The sequence below is a fragment of the Dipteris shenzhenensis genome, chromosome 14 (genome assembly GCF_047967505.1).
Source record: "Dipteris shenzhenensis isolate YYH24624 ecotype China chromosome 14, Dip_SZ_1.0, whole genome shotgun sequence".
Taxonomy (NCBI): domain Eukaryota; kingdom Viridiplantae; phylum Streptophyta; class Polypodiopsida; order Gleicheniales; family Dipteridaceae; genus Dipteris; species Dipteris shenzhenensis.
Genome location: NC_141609.1, coordinates 36,845,737 through 36,860,144, shown reverse-complemented (window position 1 = coordinate 36,860,144; position 14,408 = coordinate 36,845,737). Strand labels below are relative to the sequence as shown.

The 14,408-nt window shown below is 41.4% G+C and overlaps 1 protein-coding gene across 2 annotated transcripts; it reads left to right on the top strand.

Moving 5' to 3' along the window:
• The first annotated feature begins 8,909 nt into the window (after nt 1–8,909).
• LOC147894566 (uncharacterized) lies at nt 8,910–13,664 on the top strand. Of its 2 annotated transcripts, XM_087384409.1 has the most exons (4): nt 8,910–10,238; nt 10,349–12,114; nt 12,224–12,482; nt 12,914–13,664. In XM_087384409.1, the coding sequence occupies exons 2-4, from the start codon at nt 10,982–10,984 to the stop codon at nt 13,076–13,078; spliced, it is 1,557 nt and encodes a 518-aa protein (XP_087240535.1). In that variant the 5' UTR covers nt 8,910–10,238; nt 10,349–10,981; the 3' UTR covers nt 13,079–13,664. The 2 variants fall into 2 exon arrangements, with proteins under 2 accessions (XP_087240535.1, XP_087240534.1); XM_087384408.1 differs by having other exon boundaries at nt 8,910–12,114.
• The last annotated feature ends 744 nt before the right edge of the window (nt 13,665–14,408 follow it).

Below are 14,408 nucleotides of genomic sequence, written 5' to 3'. Positions count from 1 at the left end.
GGAGACACCACCAATAGCTTTTGTCTTGTATTTTGATGGGGCTTTTAGTCCTTCATGCCAACAAGGAGACAGGGGGATAGTCTTGATGAATTTTGAAGGTCAAGAGGTGTGGGCAAGAGGACAAGAGCTTCTAGGTATCACAACTAACAATGCAGCTGAGTATAATGCTTTGATTCTTGGTTTGGAGGGTTGTCTTCAAAGTCACGTTAAAGAATTAGAAGTAAGAGGAGATTCTCAGCTTATTATAAAGCAAATGCAAGGGCATTACAACACAAGAAGTCCTCATTTGAAGGAGCTTAATCAAAAGGCTATGGCACTATGTAGTCAGTTTGATTTTTGCAAGTTTTTTCATATAAACAAAAAAGAAAATGAAAGGGTAGATGAGTTGGCTACTCAAGTGCAAGACTGGGGGGTGGTTTCTTTGGTAGACACTAGATGGCCAGAATTGCAAGATGTTCAGCAATATGTGAAAGAAGGCATGTTTCCTCGAGGGTTAACTCCACAACAGAAGCAGAGATTGGTTACTTTTGGCCACGCCTCCATAAGGATGTATATGAATGTCACCAATGGAACCTATCAGCTCGAGGATGTTGATGGCATGGTGATACCTAGATGCACCAATGAGTATTGCCTTAACTTCTTCTATGCTCGACCACCTTGAGGGCCAACAGACCCTCTCTGTCACTAGAGAGGATCTGCTAGGGGGGGAAAGATGTGACACTAAAAATTGATATTTTTAATTTGGCATTGGTATTGTTTTTCTCTATGTTAGATAAGAGTTTGAGTATCAAGTGATAGCCTAGCTCTACTTATTTCTATTTTCTAAGATATTGTGTATGGGATTGAGAGGATGAGTGGAATGGATCATTGTAAATACCATAGGTATGAATTATAAATACCTTGCTATGGGGTGAGAGTTATTTATGTATGGGATATTGTGGGGTTTTTAGAAAATAGGAAGAGTGAGTCATATAAAGAGATGGGCTCATGTCCACATGTTCCAATAATATAAGAGATGCCACATGCCAAGTGTGTGGAAGGCATGTGGAGGAGTGTGGAGTCAAGAGGAATCCTTCTAGAATTCCTATGTGGAATAAGGAGGATGTGGACATATGGAAAAGAGAGGGTCCCTATGGGCTCCATGTGGGGAGACTCTTGACTTTCTCAATATTTTAAGAGTCTTAAGCATCTTTTGATGGGACACATGGTAAGAGTAGCCAAAAAGTGCTGACATACGGGCTTATGTGATTGATGGGGAAAGGAATCTACAGGCAGCAATTGTAAATGGGTGAAGGAGGGTGACAAAATCTCTATAAAAGGAGCCCTCCTCTCCCTTGTTCAACATCTCTTCCACCACTAGGCCTCATGTTGTTGTAGCTCCAGTCTCCTCAAGCCTCTTCCATGAGCCTTCTCTCCCTCTTGTAGATATTCTCTTATGTAGACTCTTGAGTCCATCTCTCTCTAGTTTATTCTCTATCTCTATGAGTAGTCTTGGAGCTTCCGCTCCCTCTTGTATGTATGAAACCTCTTCTTCTCCCTTGTATTTGTAGTATTTTGAGTGTATTTGAGTAAAGTGTTACTCTCATGGCAATGAAAGTCACTTCTTATCATTTTCCTTGAGTCTCCATTCCTTTTCTCCATTCTTATGTCTTTTCTCTCTCTATTTAAGTCTCTAAAGTAGTTCTTGTTCGGCCGCTCACTGTGCACAGATGGTCCATCCATTTCCCGAGCCACCATGCAAGCTTCTTTCTCTCTTTTAGGTGAATTCTAGGGGTATTGGATCGTTGATAATTGTGGAGCCTTGAGGGAGTAGTTTGCTCAAGCGAAATTAGCATGGGTGGAGGGCAGTTTTTATGATAGTTTGACCCCCTGTTAGCATTTTGCTCATAAATTTCTGCTCGGTAGTCCGATTTTGATGAAACTTATATCAGCGCGAAGGTCTCTTCAAGGCGCATGTTTCTATGTGATTAGATCTTGAATCAGATACTGATATAAAAATTTATGAGTCTCTGTGTTTGATAGTCTGTTTTCATGACAGTTTTTACCCCCTTTCAGTAAACTGTCCATATCTCTTCAACCGGTTATCTGTTTTCAACGAAACTTATATCAGTATGAAGCTCACTTCAAGGCACATCCCTATATGTACTTTAATTTTTGATATCAATTTTCTGGTGGAAGTTATAGACCTCTGTATTTTCTAGCAATTTGTAGAATGATTTGAGCTATTTCTAGAGGTTTCTGTGAAGGAGGTGCCATGTTTCCCCGGAATTTACCCATCTAGCCAAATCAGCTCCTTCAAGCCCCTAGATATATATCAGTTCATGTCATGTTGAGCTGAAAGATCTTCTTCCAACAACGCATCGCTCTTCTCTTTGGCGCCGACCGGCTTGGTGAGATAATGGCCTCTGCGGATCCTTTTCTTCTCCCGATGCTGGACTACAACATCATTTGGGATGTTACCATATTCATTCTCCTCTAAGAGAAGCAAGGAGAAAGATATGTTGTGGTTTTCTTTGCATGAAAATATTTTCCTCATCTCTCTTTGCAAGTGATAAGGGTCTCTATTATTAAGATTGGGAAGAGCAGGAAGCTAAGAGGTGCGTGAAGTTTCATTACCCCCAACTTCATGTCACAGTAGCAAATGTGCATCCTCACCCAACCCTAAAAATGGAACGTAAAAAGCGCTCAACTAAGTAAAGAAATAAAATTTTGAGCTCCATATTTGTAAATCAAATTATGAAACAAAAATTATGATTGAATATTATGTTTATGTTCAATTTGATGTTTTGCATCAAGTTAAAGCCTAGACTTGATGTAAAATGTCGATGTCCATTGTGCATTTTTCCTTAACACGTAGCATCCACATGCGAATATGGGCATTCTGCATTCATGGTGGCACACCTTTCTTTCACACATCCCACTCAGTAGTCCACCAAGCCATATTGTAGGGACTCCCCATGCTTCACCACTTCATGCCTAGCTTGTGGGTAACAAACCATATGTAGCCTTATTACATCTACTATATCCAATATTCTCTTCCAAAAATTGGGATTGTTACACAGAATCTTTAGTTCAGTGAAAATTTCTTGAAATCTACTTATGTCTGACTCGCCTCTCCACTCTGCTACCTCTATACTAAACAAAGTTTTGGTTACAACTTCTTGTAGCTTAATCGAAAGCTCCAATATTATATTGTTTGTTATGAATTGTGTCTTGCTAGGATTTAGAAGGTCAAGTGGGGTTAATGTTTTCTAAATATGCCCAATAATCTTTCAGATTAACAAAGTACAACCCACTTTTGGACCCTTATCCAAAACTGTTTTTAAAAATTGGGTCTCTGCTATTTTAAACTAATCTTTGCAAACTTTATTTTTTTTCTTCAACTTTTTGACAATTCCTTGCATTTGGCAGTGATTGATTAGATGACATTCTCAGGCCCTACATCCTCAATTACTTTTTTGGGCTATTCAGCAATGTATTCACCAGTCTTGGCATGGCCAAAATCATTTATGGATTGATATAATGCCTCAACCTTAAATATTACAACCATGACATTGATTAGAGGCCTCATGGCAATGTTTTTCCATCCATCGCTCAAAATGGTGCAAGAAGTTCTCTCGATACTATCATATAAAACTTGTTGCATCTTTTCTTTTATCTAATCATCAAGGATTTGTGGCGATAATAAAACATTGTATTAATACCTATTGAACGTTTATAATTAGCCCAGGGGTGTTTTAAAACAGGCCAGTAGCGAAGTTTAACCGGTATCGGCTACAGCAGGTTATCACACGGGAAATCAATATACCGTACAGTATACCAGACACACAGATGGGTTATATACCTACACAGGCAGTTTTGGATGATCTCATAGAAGCAGCCACAACTATAGGAGATGTTGCTCCCAACCAGGAGACCAGTCCAGATGGGTTGACTGTGGGACAATGGATAAAGGTACTGACAAAGCGCAAGACCATGTAGGACAATGCAGCCAAGGCTAGTCCATCAACTGCACAGATGCCTACTAGTAGGGCAAAAAGGACTAAAACACCAAGTAATGCTGAAAAGGTTCCTGAGAAGGATGCAAGTCTTGTAGCTAACCTAAAAGCAAGTATGCACCGCCCACGGGCCTGCAAGAGATTGCAATTTTTAGATTTGGAATCTGGGTTTACCCCATGTAATGAAATGCCATCTTAACCAAGTCATTGGTATTGTGATGTCTCTTAGTGTAGTCTAAAGGTCTTCCAGTTATTATGCATGCTCTCCATCTGAACAGAGATCATAAACCTTAAAATAATTTGATTATCATGCATTAATCTTATACTGTCCTACATTTGAGGTTTGTGACTGCTTACCTCATGACTCCCCTCGAAGAACTTAAAAGCTGGGTAGGGAATTGTATCTTATTAAAATTACAGTTCAAAAATTGGGAGTTGTAGATATTCGCACTTGTGCGTAAACATGTGTTAACTTAATGAGAGAGCGAGAGATAGAGAGAGGTGCCTTGATGAAGCTCGATCATGTTGTGGTTTGTATAGGTGATAAAAAATTAGCATTGGTCGTGTACACAAAAGGTCCTTTCAAAATGTATAGCACAAATATGCAAGCCAGGAAAATGCAGCTCAAGTAGGAGTTCAATAATGTGCAGAAAGCTATAAAAATATATACCATGCGGTGTTATGTACAACACGAGGTGTGTCCATATACCGCGCGGCATAATGGATCACACTATGTAGTGTTTAGTGATACCGCACAGTGTTGTTAATCTATATAAACCTGCGCCGCATTTGTACTATTCACAATATCGAGATTCCTAGTATTCCGTGGAGTCTCGGGAAAAACAAGAAGCATAAGAAAGAAGGATAAACAAAGCTACAAACAAATTTGTAAGTTTGGTTACACACAATAACTCATGCAAGGACAATTAAAATCTTAAGCTTTTCCAAAAGTGAATCACTTCATGTATTTTATAATGACAACTTTTATATTTTTCCAAAGCTTCCTACAATATTTCAAGCAACTAAATTAGAATTCTAAGTCATGGAACTAAATTCAAATCCTAAGTCATGCAGCTAACAAACTCATTACCTAATCCTAAGTCTTTCCAAAGACAAGTTACAACTCAAATACTCCCTATAAAAATGAAAATCCTATATTTTTCCAAAGACACCTAAAATGTTACATGCAACTAACAAACTCATTACCTAATACTATGTAAATGCTAATTATTAAGTGCAAGTGGTTTCCGACTGGGAAAAACAAGCCCACCACTAACAAACAGATACTTTTTGAACTTAGAAATGTTTTTTTAAATTTTAGCATATGTATTTATTTATAAGTATGTAGCTATAGCCTATAAGTTATAACTATATTTAAAAAAAAGGCAGTTGGGGGTTCGCTTAGGCCAACCTGGAACATCTCACATGTGGGTAAAAATGTTTATATACTAGTAAAACTCTATAAAGTAGGATTCAAGAGTGATGAGAGAATATTTGACTTTGGGCCGGTTGCAGGCTTGCTTATGCTAGCCGTTTGGCTTTGAGTTTTTAAGATTCTATTATGTTGAGGTGCATAATGAATCAATTCACATGGAGGATCATGACAACATTAGAGTTGTGGACTCGTTTTACATGGATAAGGTGTTTGCCATCTAGTCTTATGCCATGAATAAAAAAGTGGCAAATAAAGTTATAATTTTATATTTGCTTCTAGTTTAATAGGATAAAGCTCATAGTCATTTAATTTCTTAACACATCCATTTTAGTTTCCATGATGATTTTAAAGAATTATAGTTTCATTATTTTGAGTTGGATGGACTTAAATTTTTATAGGATGATGAGACAATTACCCATAGATCACGAGAGTGACGTGGATGGATCTCTTGTGAATGAGGTACTTAGTAACTTATGTCATGTTGAATTTTTAAGATTTAAATATGTTTTTGCATGTTCAAATTTTGAGCGATTTTGAATGTGTATTTTCAGTGCATGTTTTTATCTTTCCAAGATTGTGTTAAAAGAGCTTCTTACATTCATTAATTTATAACTTTTGTAGTTCATTTGTAGGGTGATTATTACAGGAGTGTGGAAAATCGGATACAATTCCCAATTTATAGGTCATTTTTGCAACTTCTTCAAGGTGTGGATAGAAATGACATTGCCCCACAAGATTCATCGTGTATGCAAGTAAACATGTTACAATGTTTGCCTTTCTAGGTTAGTCATCTTATTAATTGATGTAATAATTTCTTAGTGTACTTTGTGTTGTTATTTTCTTCCTAATTTCTACATTGAGCATGTCAAATACCCCTATCCCATCTGTACATATCGTGCAAATGAAGCCACATCATTTCCCTATGTAGGAGATGTGAAGATATCATGTCTATGCCAAATTCACATAGACATACATGTGTTCGGTGTTGTGCCATGTAGTAATTATCTACTTGTAACAAATGTCGCTCTTTCATAAATGCAGCCTACAATATGAAGACTGATGTGGACATCATCTTCATATTGTAGGCTACTTTACTATGTGTCCCTTGGGTCCCCTCTCCCTTTCTCCCTAATTTCTACATTGCGCATGCCAAAAACCCCTATCCATTTGCACATATCCTACAAATGAAGCCACATCATTTCCCTATGTAGGAGATGTGAAGATATCATGTCTATGCCAAATTCACATAGACATACATGTGTTAGCTATTGCACCATGTAGCAATTATCCACTTGTAACAAATGCCTCTCTTTAATAAATGCAGTTGCATAATTAGGTAGATAGATATTCCTCGTTCTCATATCTCTCTTTATTGGCACGTCATAGTCCTCTTTTAGGGGTAATTAAAAATATCTACTCTCTGTAAATAAACTCATCTATAGGGGGTCTATAGCTGAGGTAGTTTATTTGTGAGCTTTCAATAGAATGACACTGGGAATTGCCCCCAAAGTGCCTTTGCATGTGTTTGTCTTCTTTTGTTAAATTGTATTAAGGAAAACCTTTATAATACTCTTGATGTTCAAATGACACGTGCATTTTTTGGAAGAAATCAAAGATGGTGCTCTTACCTAAAGTGTGGGCTTTAAGCAAGAAAGAAGGATGCATTGGGATGTGTTCTAGCTGCAGAGATACTTGATATGCAAATTTCTATCAAAATAAAGACAACAATGTCACCAAATTTATCAAATACCAAAAGCTTTGTATTTTGGTTGTCTCATGATCTTTCTTGCAAATCACAAGGTCTCATCAACGCCGCTTGACCAAATGATAAGGTGTAGCAAATTACTCTTTGCCTAGCTACAAGAAATTTTCATAACATATATGGCACAAGTGTAACATCAAAAGAAGACATAAGCATAGTTGCTATCCATAAATAATAACTAGCACTTTACCTTTAGTTTGTATCCCTATTTGCAGATCATGCTAGTTATGATGGAGGAGTTTCTTTGTTATTGACTTTTAGCTTTAGAAATGCTTAAAACTTTTAGTTTCTTAGAAAGGGAAAATCCAATGGAAAATTTTCAATCCATTATATCTATATCAACATATATCTTGTGGCAGTTGGATAAATTATGCCCACAAATAAAAAGTTTGGTGAAGAATTCTAGATTATTAATTTCAACAAGAGTTGACATAAGATCTTTATTGAAAGGGCTTTACTGATTGATAGTCAATTTTTGTGGAGAGATTTGAAAGGTGGCATACCTTGCTAGATAGGTACTACATATTGAGACACAAAGACTTGGTGAAAGTAATAGTGCATGTACAATTGTTGATTCTTGATCCTAGGAGAAATGATACTTTGAACATTCCAAGTAAAATATAAAACACATTGCTCTTTCTGTTAGAGTTAAATTTAGTATGTCATGAAAAGGAGTGCAAGGCTTGTTTGAGCGATTCCTTAAAGGGGAGCTAGTAGAGACAATGAGGTAGGACTCTCCTTTTCTTGTGTCTATCCACACATTCTTCTACACACCCTACCACTGCCCATGCAGCAGCTTTTACGTGATGATGGGCCGCTAGTTGCACTCTCAATTGGGAACTATTATGATGGCCGGCCAAGGATTTTAGAATTGGACACGAGAAACGAAGGTGAATGTGTGATGGGGTAGGCAAAGCCTAGCCTAGGGAAGAAGAGAGGGATCTTTTGATGAAAGATGGGTGAAGAAAAAAAGAGAGCTTTTGGGAGTCGTGTACTTCGGCAAGTTGGCTAGAGATCTTTTGAGTTAAAAAAGACCTTATATATATGTAAAGGGGCGGATCAGGACAAATGGCTGGTGGAGAGAGAATTTAACAGGGGGATTGTATGTAAAGAGACCTAAAGATTAAGTTTGTGTGTAAATAATCTTGTTGGCCTTTGGGGACACAGCGCATGATACTTTTTCTGAAAAGGGCCAAGACAAGAGCAGGTCCCGCAGCCGTCCGATGAGGATCCGACGGCCTGCAAAACGCTTATAATAGAAAGCCAGGGAAAAAAAAAGCTGGTTTAAAAAAATAGATGGGGGGAATCCAGAAACCAAAGGCGGCAGATGAATAGGGACCGTTGGATGGGGATCGCACGGCTGGAAAGGCGTTCCAAAACTGAATGCCGGCCACGTGGTGGGGACCGTGCGCGGGCTCGGTGGGGCCCACCTCGGGCCGCCCTTGGCGGACGCGTAAGAGCCGTTCTGCTGCAGTGGAGGGGATTTTTGAGATCCGAGCTGGATTTTGTTAAGCCCTTAATTAGAGATTCTCATTAAGCTAAGAGTGTGATTAAGAGCTAGATTAATCTTCAAACTTCCATACTCCAAGATCAGCATGCCGAAGCTTCGGTTCGGTGACCTTTTGATCGATCAGTGAATTCTTAGCATGATGCTTGGATCATCTTCCGTGACCTTTTGATCAATCAGTCAAGCTTTTAACATCATGCTTGAATTGAATGATTTCATCAATCCAGTTCACTAGACTCCGCAGAATGATTCACCCGCAACCGTAGAAGCAGAAATACAGCGCTTCGATGATTGTCGGGGCAACTGTTTTGATCGACCTCGCTTCACGGAATGATGATCGACCATCGCAGCAGCAGACGGTGCATGAGTTAGATCATTTTCAGCTGCAGCAGCAATTTTCAACTTGAGTTTTTTAACTGCAGGAGATACAGAGCCTGAACGACTGTCGGGGAACCGTTTGATCGACCACAATGATGATCGACGATGGGAGCAGCAGAGAGTGTGCATGAGTTGGATCATTTTCAGCTGCCGCAGCAGTTTATCAATCCATTAGTAGACTCCACAGGAGCATGATCGGCAACAGCAGAGAGCAGACACAAGTAAGTGAGCACGAGAAGGATGATTCTCGCAGCATTCTGTTTTGCTGCTACATTCCGTCTGACCAAGTTGTAGAAAAATCGGCCGATTAATTCGGATACGGTGATAGGGAGCTGCTACTCGATGAATCCATGAGAAAGGGATTGTATTCTCCGGGGAATTCTGTTTTTGTGGTGCTGCGACGGTCCGGTTGCTGCGACATTCCGGCGACGACCAAAGCAAGTCGTGCAGCGAGCATGCGTATGGAGGTTGATTTGATTCTTGGAAGGAATGCAATTTTTGTTTGCCGCTGCCGCAAAAGTCGCTGGGAAGGTTGAAACTTGGAAGTTGAAACACCTGGCGGGGCAGGGGTGCCGATGACGAAGTCTGAGCGACAAGGATGAAAGCGACGGAGGCGAGGGGGATCTGGTGAGGAAATTTTCTTTCCGGCGGAAGACGTGTGTGCGGAAACAAACGACGGATTTGAGCAGGGAGACGTCGAAGGAGATCGTCGTGAAGGGGACGGTTCGGCAAGCGACAGAAATGTTGACGGATTCGTGACCAAGAAGGGGAGCGAGCGGCAAGAAATTTGGCGAGAAGGCACGAGATGATCATCAACGAGCAGCAGCAGCAGCAGAAGAAGAAGCTTGGCATAGATCGAACAGAAAGCCAAAAAGACAAAGAAGTTGATTCGAAAAAGCGAGCGGCTGCATCCCTCACATGATCGCATCTTCTACTGCTTCTTTTGGTCGTCTCAGCTCGATTTCCGTTTCAAATCCTACCCCTCTCACGTTGCCCTGCCGGATTCCTGCAGAACCCTGTCGGATTTCTTGCATCTCGCGAGGTAAATTCACCCGGATTTCGCGTGGTTTGCCCCTGGATTGCCGCTCGGGAACTGCTGGGAGCTTCCCCCTCCCATCTTCTTCCTTCCGTTCTTCGAGGCAAAATTTTGGAGCAGACGTAAGTCTTCAAAGCTTTGCAGTTTGCTTCTCGATTTCGGTCTCCAAGGCGGAAATTTTGAATCGAAAAAGCTGATTGTCGCCTCTGCTTCTTTGCCATCCCTGCTGCAGCCGTGGGCTTCTCTTGCTCCCAACCTCGCTTGTCGGTCTCCCTTCCTTCCTTGAATTGGATGCGTAGCTCCCGTTGTGTACCGTGGAACGGTAACTTGCTTTTTCAAAATGATACTGCTTTTCTTCCGGCTCAAGAATCTCCCTCTTGCATTGCACTCCGGGCAATATCTGACGGCCTCCTCTAGCTTTTCTAACCTTCCGCTTGAAAGCCGATAGTCGACACGCCCCATGTGTAGTCCTTGGGATTGCAATTAGAGGACGGATGCTCGTTCGAAAGCGGATGCTGCGTTGCTTGCTCCGGTAATAGCTTTTCCTTCGGTCAAAACACTGCTCAAGCGTAGCGTGCTGATCCACCCGTGTGGAACAGAGAACAAATTACGTACCGATGGTGTTCCTCCGTCTCTGTTGAGAATTCGCCCTTTTTGACCTTGCAGCTTCTTCGAAGATCTTGCCTTTCTAGAGAAACCGAATCTGAAGGACTTTCTGTGATCTTCTTCCCTCGTATAGCAGTGCAGGGTAGCTTTTGTCAAACTTGATCGGCTAGGTTCAAGGTGGAATGGCGTCAGGTCAGTTACGCCCGCTACTCCGCCTAAGCGACGCTCTGTCCAAATTTTGCTGTCCTCTTCGTCTGCGATGTCTTTGAAAGTCTCTCAGGGAGCTCCCGGTGGGGAGGGAAGCGAGGGCGTAGCTTCCGGTTATTGTCGCTCTCCTTTAGCTGTTCAGCTTCACAGTGGAACCCGTCACGATGATGCTTTGTCAACTCCCCACAAGAGGGTTGGGCAAGGAGCAGAGTGGTCTGATTTGGAATCTCCGGTAAAAGGTAAAGGGATGGCAGCATCCAAGTTGACCCGCAACTCTTCATCTCTATCACGTTCCCCTACCGTCATATCTGGGATCGAGAGCCTTTCTTCTCTAGAAGAAGGAGTTGTGGTAGCAAAAAGCAGCAATCGGACAGACAGAATTTGGCAGCAAGAGCTAGCAAGGAAAACAGGGGAGAGTCATTTTCGAGAGAGAAGGTTGAATGTTCGGCTTTTGTTACCACCTTTTGTTGTGGTGACCTTCCCCTGCTTATACTACTATGCTAGGGTTGCAAGATACCGTGGCACAAGCTTCCCTCCTGGTGCAGATGTTGTCGTGGGCTTTTGGTTTGACTACGTTGCACTGGTCTGTTTTTTCAGTGTTGTGCTTATATCAATCAGAATTGCCTATCCTCGCTTGCGAATTGTCTATCTGTTAAGGGGTGCATTTAGCCAGAGCTGGAGTTGTTTAACTTTAGCGTGCTTGAAGCCTGTGACTGCTTTTCTTGCTGAGGAAAGAGAAAAGAAAAAGCTTGGTAGAACCTCTTCGGTGACTTGGACCATAGGTTCCAAAGCAAAGACTGAAAGAACGAAGAATATCAGAGAGGGAGTGCAAGTTTACAGCAACGGTGATGTTTATGAGGGAGAATTTCATCAGGGTCGCTGTTCTGGACTTGGTGTATACCACTTCTATATGAGCGGGAGATATGAAGGTGAATGGGTTGATGGTAAGTATGATGGCTATGGAGTTGAAACATGGGCTCGAGGGAGCCGGTATAGGGGTCAGTACAGACAAGGTTTACGTGAGGGATATGGAGTGTACAGGTTTTACACAGGTGATGTCTACTCGGGTGAGTGGTCCAATGGACAAAGCCATGGGTGTGGTGTGCAGACTTGTGAAGATGGAAGCCGATACGTTGGTGAGTTCAAATGGGGTGTGAAGCATGGTTTTGGCTATTACCATTTTCGGTACGTTACTACCAACAGTTTTCTCAAGTAACAGCAGATAAACAATGAACTTCCTTTTGTCTCTTTGAATTTTCAGTTGTTTCCTAAGCAGGTAATGACTCTTTCGCAGGAATGGGGACACATATGCGGGAGAATATTTTGCAGACAAGATGCATGGCTATGGAGTGTACCAATTTGCTAATGGCCATCGATATGAAGGTGCATGGCATGAAGGGAAGAGGCAGGGACTGGGAATGTATACATTTAGAAATGGGGAAACACAAGCAGGATATTGGCATGGAGGCATGCTGCAGACACACAGCACCCAGAACCCTATTCCTGGTGCTGCTTTTGCTGTTAGCCATACCAAGGTGCTTCATGTTGTCCAGGTATATCTCACCTGCACTTTCTGATGTCATCCCCTAGGATTGATGGTGCTTTTAACCTTCACTTAGCGAATGAGTTTGTTTGTGTGTAGGATAGTGTGCATTTGTATGTGTTTTGCATGTGGAGGCAAGTGAGGGTGTAGCTGTGGTTACATGTCGGATCTCTCTTCTACACGTAACTGTCCACTAGAGCATGGGGGCTCTCTTTGTGTTGCCAAGGAGAGGCAGGGCAAAGTTGGTGATCTAGGCATTTGTCTGTCAGCTTTAGCGTGTCTTGAATGTTGTGCCATGTTACAGCAGGGCCACTGGTGTGCATCCACTCCATACGTGCTTTTGCAGATGCTCGTGCATTTTGTAAAGCTGTGTGTGTTAAATGACGTTTATGACCCTTAATATAGTATTCATTGTTGACATGGGAGCTACTTTCTTTTCAGGAGGCTCGTCGCGCAGCTGCCAAAGCGTTTGAAGTACCTCATGTTGATGACAGAGTGAACAAGGCAGTGGCTGCTGCAAACAGGGCAGCAAATGCCGCCAGAGTTGCTGCAGTGAAGGCTGTGCAGAAGAAGTTGCATAGTACCATCCCTTCACCTATTGCTTGATAAAAGCATCCTTGGATTGCTGCATTTAAGTTATATTGGGCTCTTGTATGGAAGTTTATAAGAATGTGTAAGTTACATGCAAATGTACCACTTCCTGCAGGATAGTGGTTTTCCAAGGCTGGACTTAAATTTGCATGCCTTCAATCAGTGTTTGAGAGAAGCAGCAGGATTTGCTTTATCAAATATTGAGCTGCTGCTGACTGCTTGTTTTGGAGCTGTGATTGCCTTGTATCATATATATACGTTTGTCTGTAGATATATGCACCAAGAGCCCCTTGCAGCAGCAATAGCCGATTGCTCTGCACAAGCAGTAATAATGCCTAGGCAGCATTGGTGCCAGCGTACAACAAGAGTGTACAGGGGAAAGGAAGACTGTTGCTTTTATATTAAGCACAGTGAGGTTTTGGAAATGAAGCCTCAGCTGCATGGGAACAGCAAATGTGAAACTCACACATTAGTGGTTCCGGCGTCATTTTTGGCTAAAGAATGGTTCCTCTCATGCTTCATAAAGCATACGTAGGAACTGTAAGAGAGGATGCAATCTTCGTGTGAATACTTCAGTGAATGAAATATACGAGGTTCAATGGTAATCACAACTCTTGCTTTGTCTTGTATAATGCATAGGAGTCTCTCGTTTCAAGTCTTTCGTTCTATTTCTGTTCAGGCTGCTGGACGAGTGTGTCAAATAAAGCTAAATTTCTTGGGAAATCTAGGCTTAAAATGTTGAAGTTGAATAGTTTTAATGCTATTTTCTAAATCTTATAAATGTTGGAGGTCGCTTACCTATTGTATTTAAGGGATTCTAGTTTATGGTGGAAGGCGGAGTTTTTTAATAACAAATAATTATATTCCTATCTTACATAGTAGCTAGTCCCTGCAATGCGTGATGGAGTTCATGGTTTTCAACCTTATGAGAGACTATCATGAGATTGAAACTGCACTATGTTGTGTTTTTAGAGGATGAGTTTGGGCATGTGCCTGGACTCATCTAGGTATATTCTCTTCTTACATCTTTTTTTGGAGGGGGGTTTTACGGGCGGAAGGGGTAAGCAGCGTGCATGGAGACCTTGGAGTTGGACCCTATTGGGTCAAGAAAACTAGCTCTAGGGTTTGACTACCAAACGCATCTCACACTTTGCGTTACAATAGACGATTCTTAGCACGGTGGTAATGGAAAGGACTAAAGTTTGAAGGAGCAGGGTGCTCCAGGGATTCCTAGAAAAGTCTTAAGTTTAATACACCAACATATTGTGAAGGCTTAGTGATGCTTGATCATGAGACAGGTTCTTTTTGTGTTGCCTACACCATAGGCAGTTGATGACTTAATAGA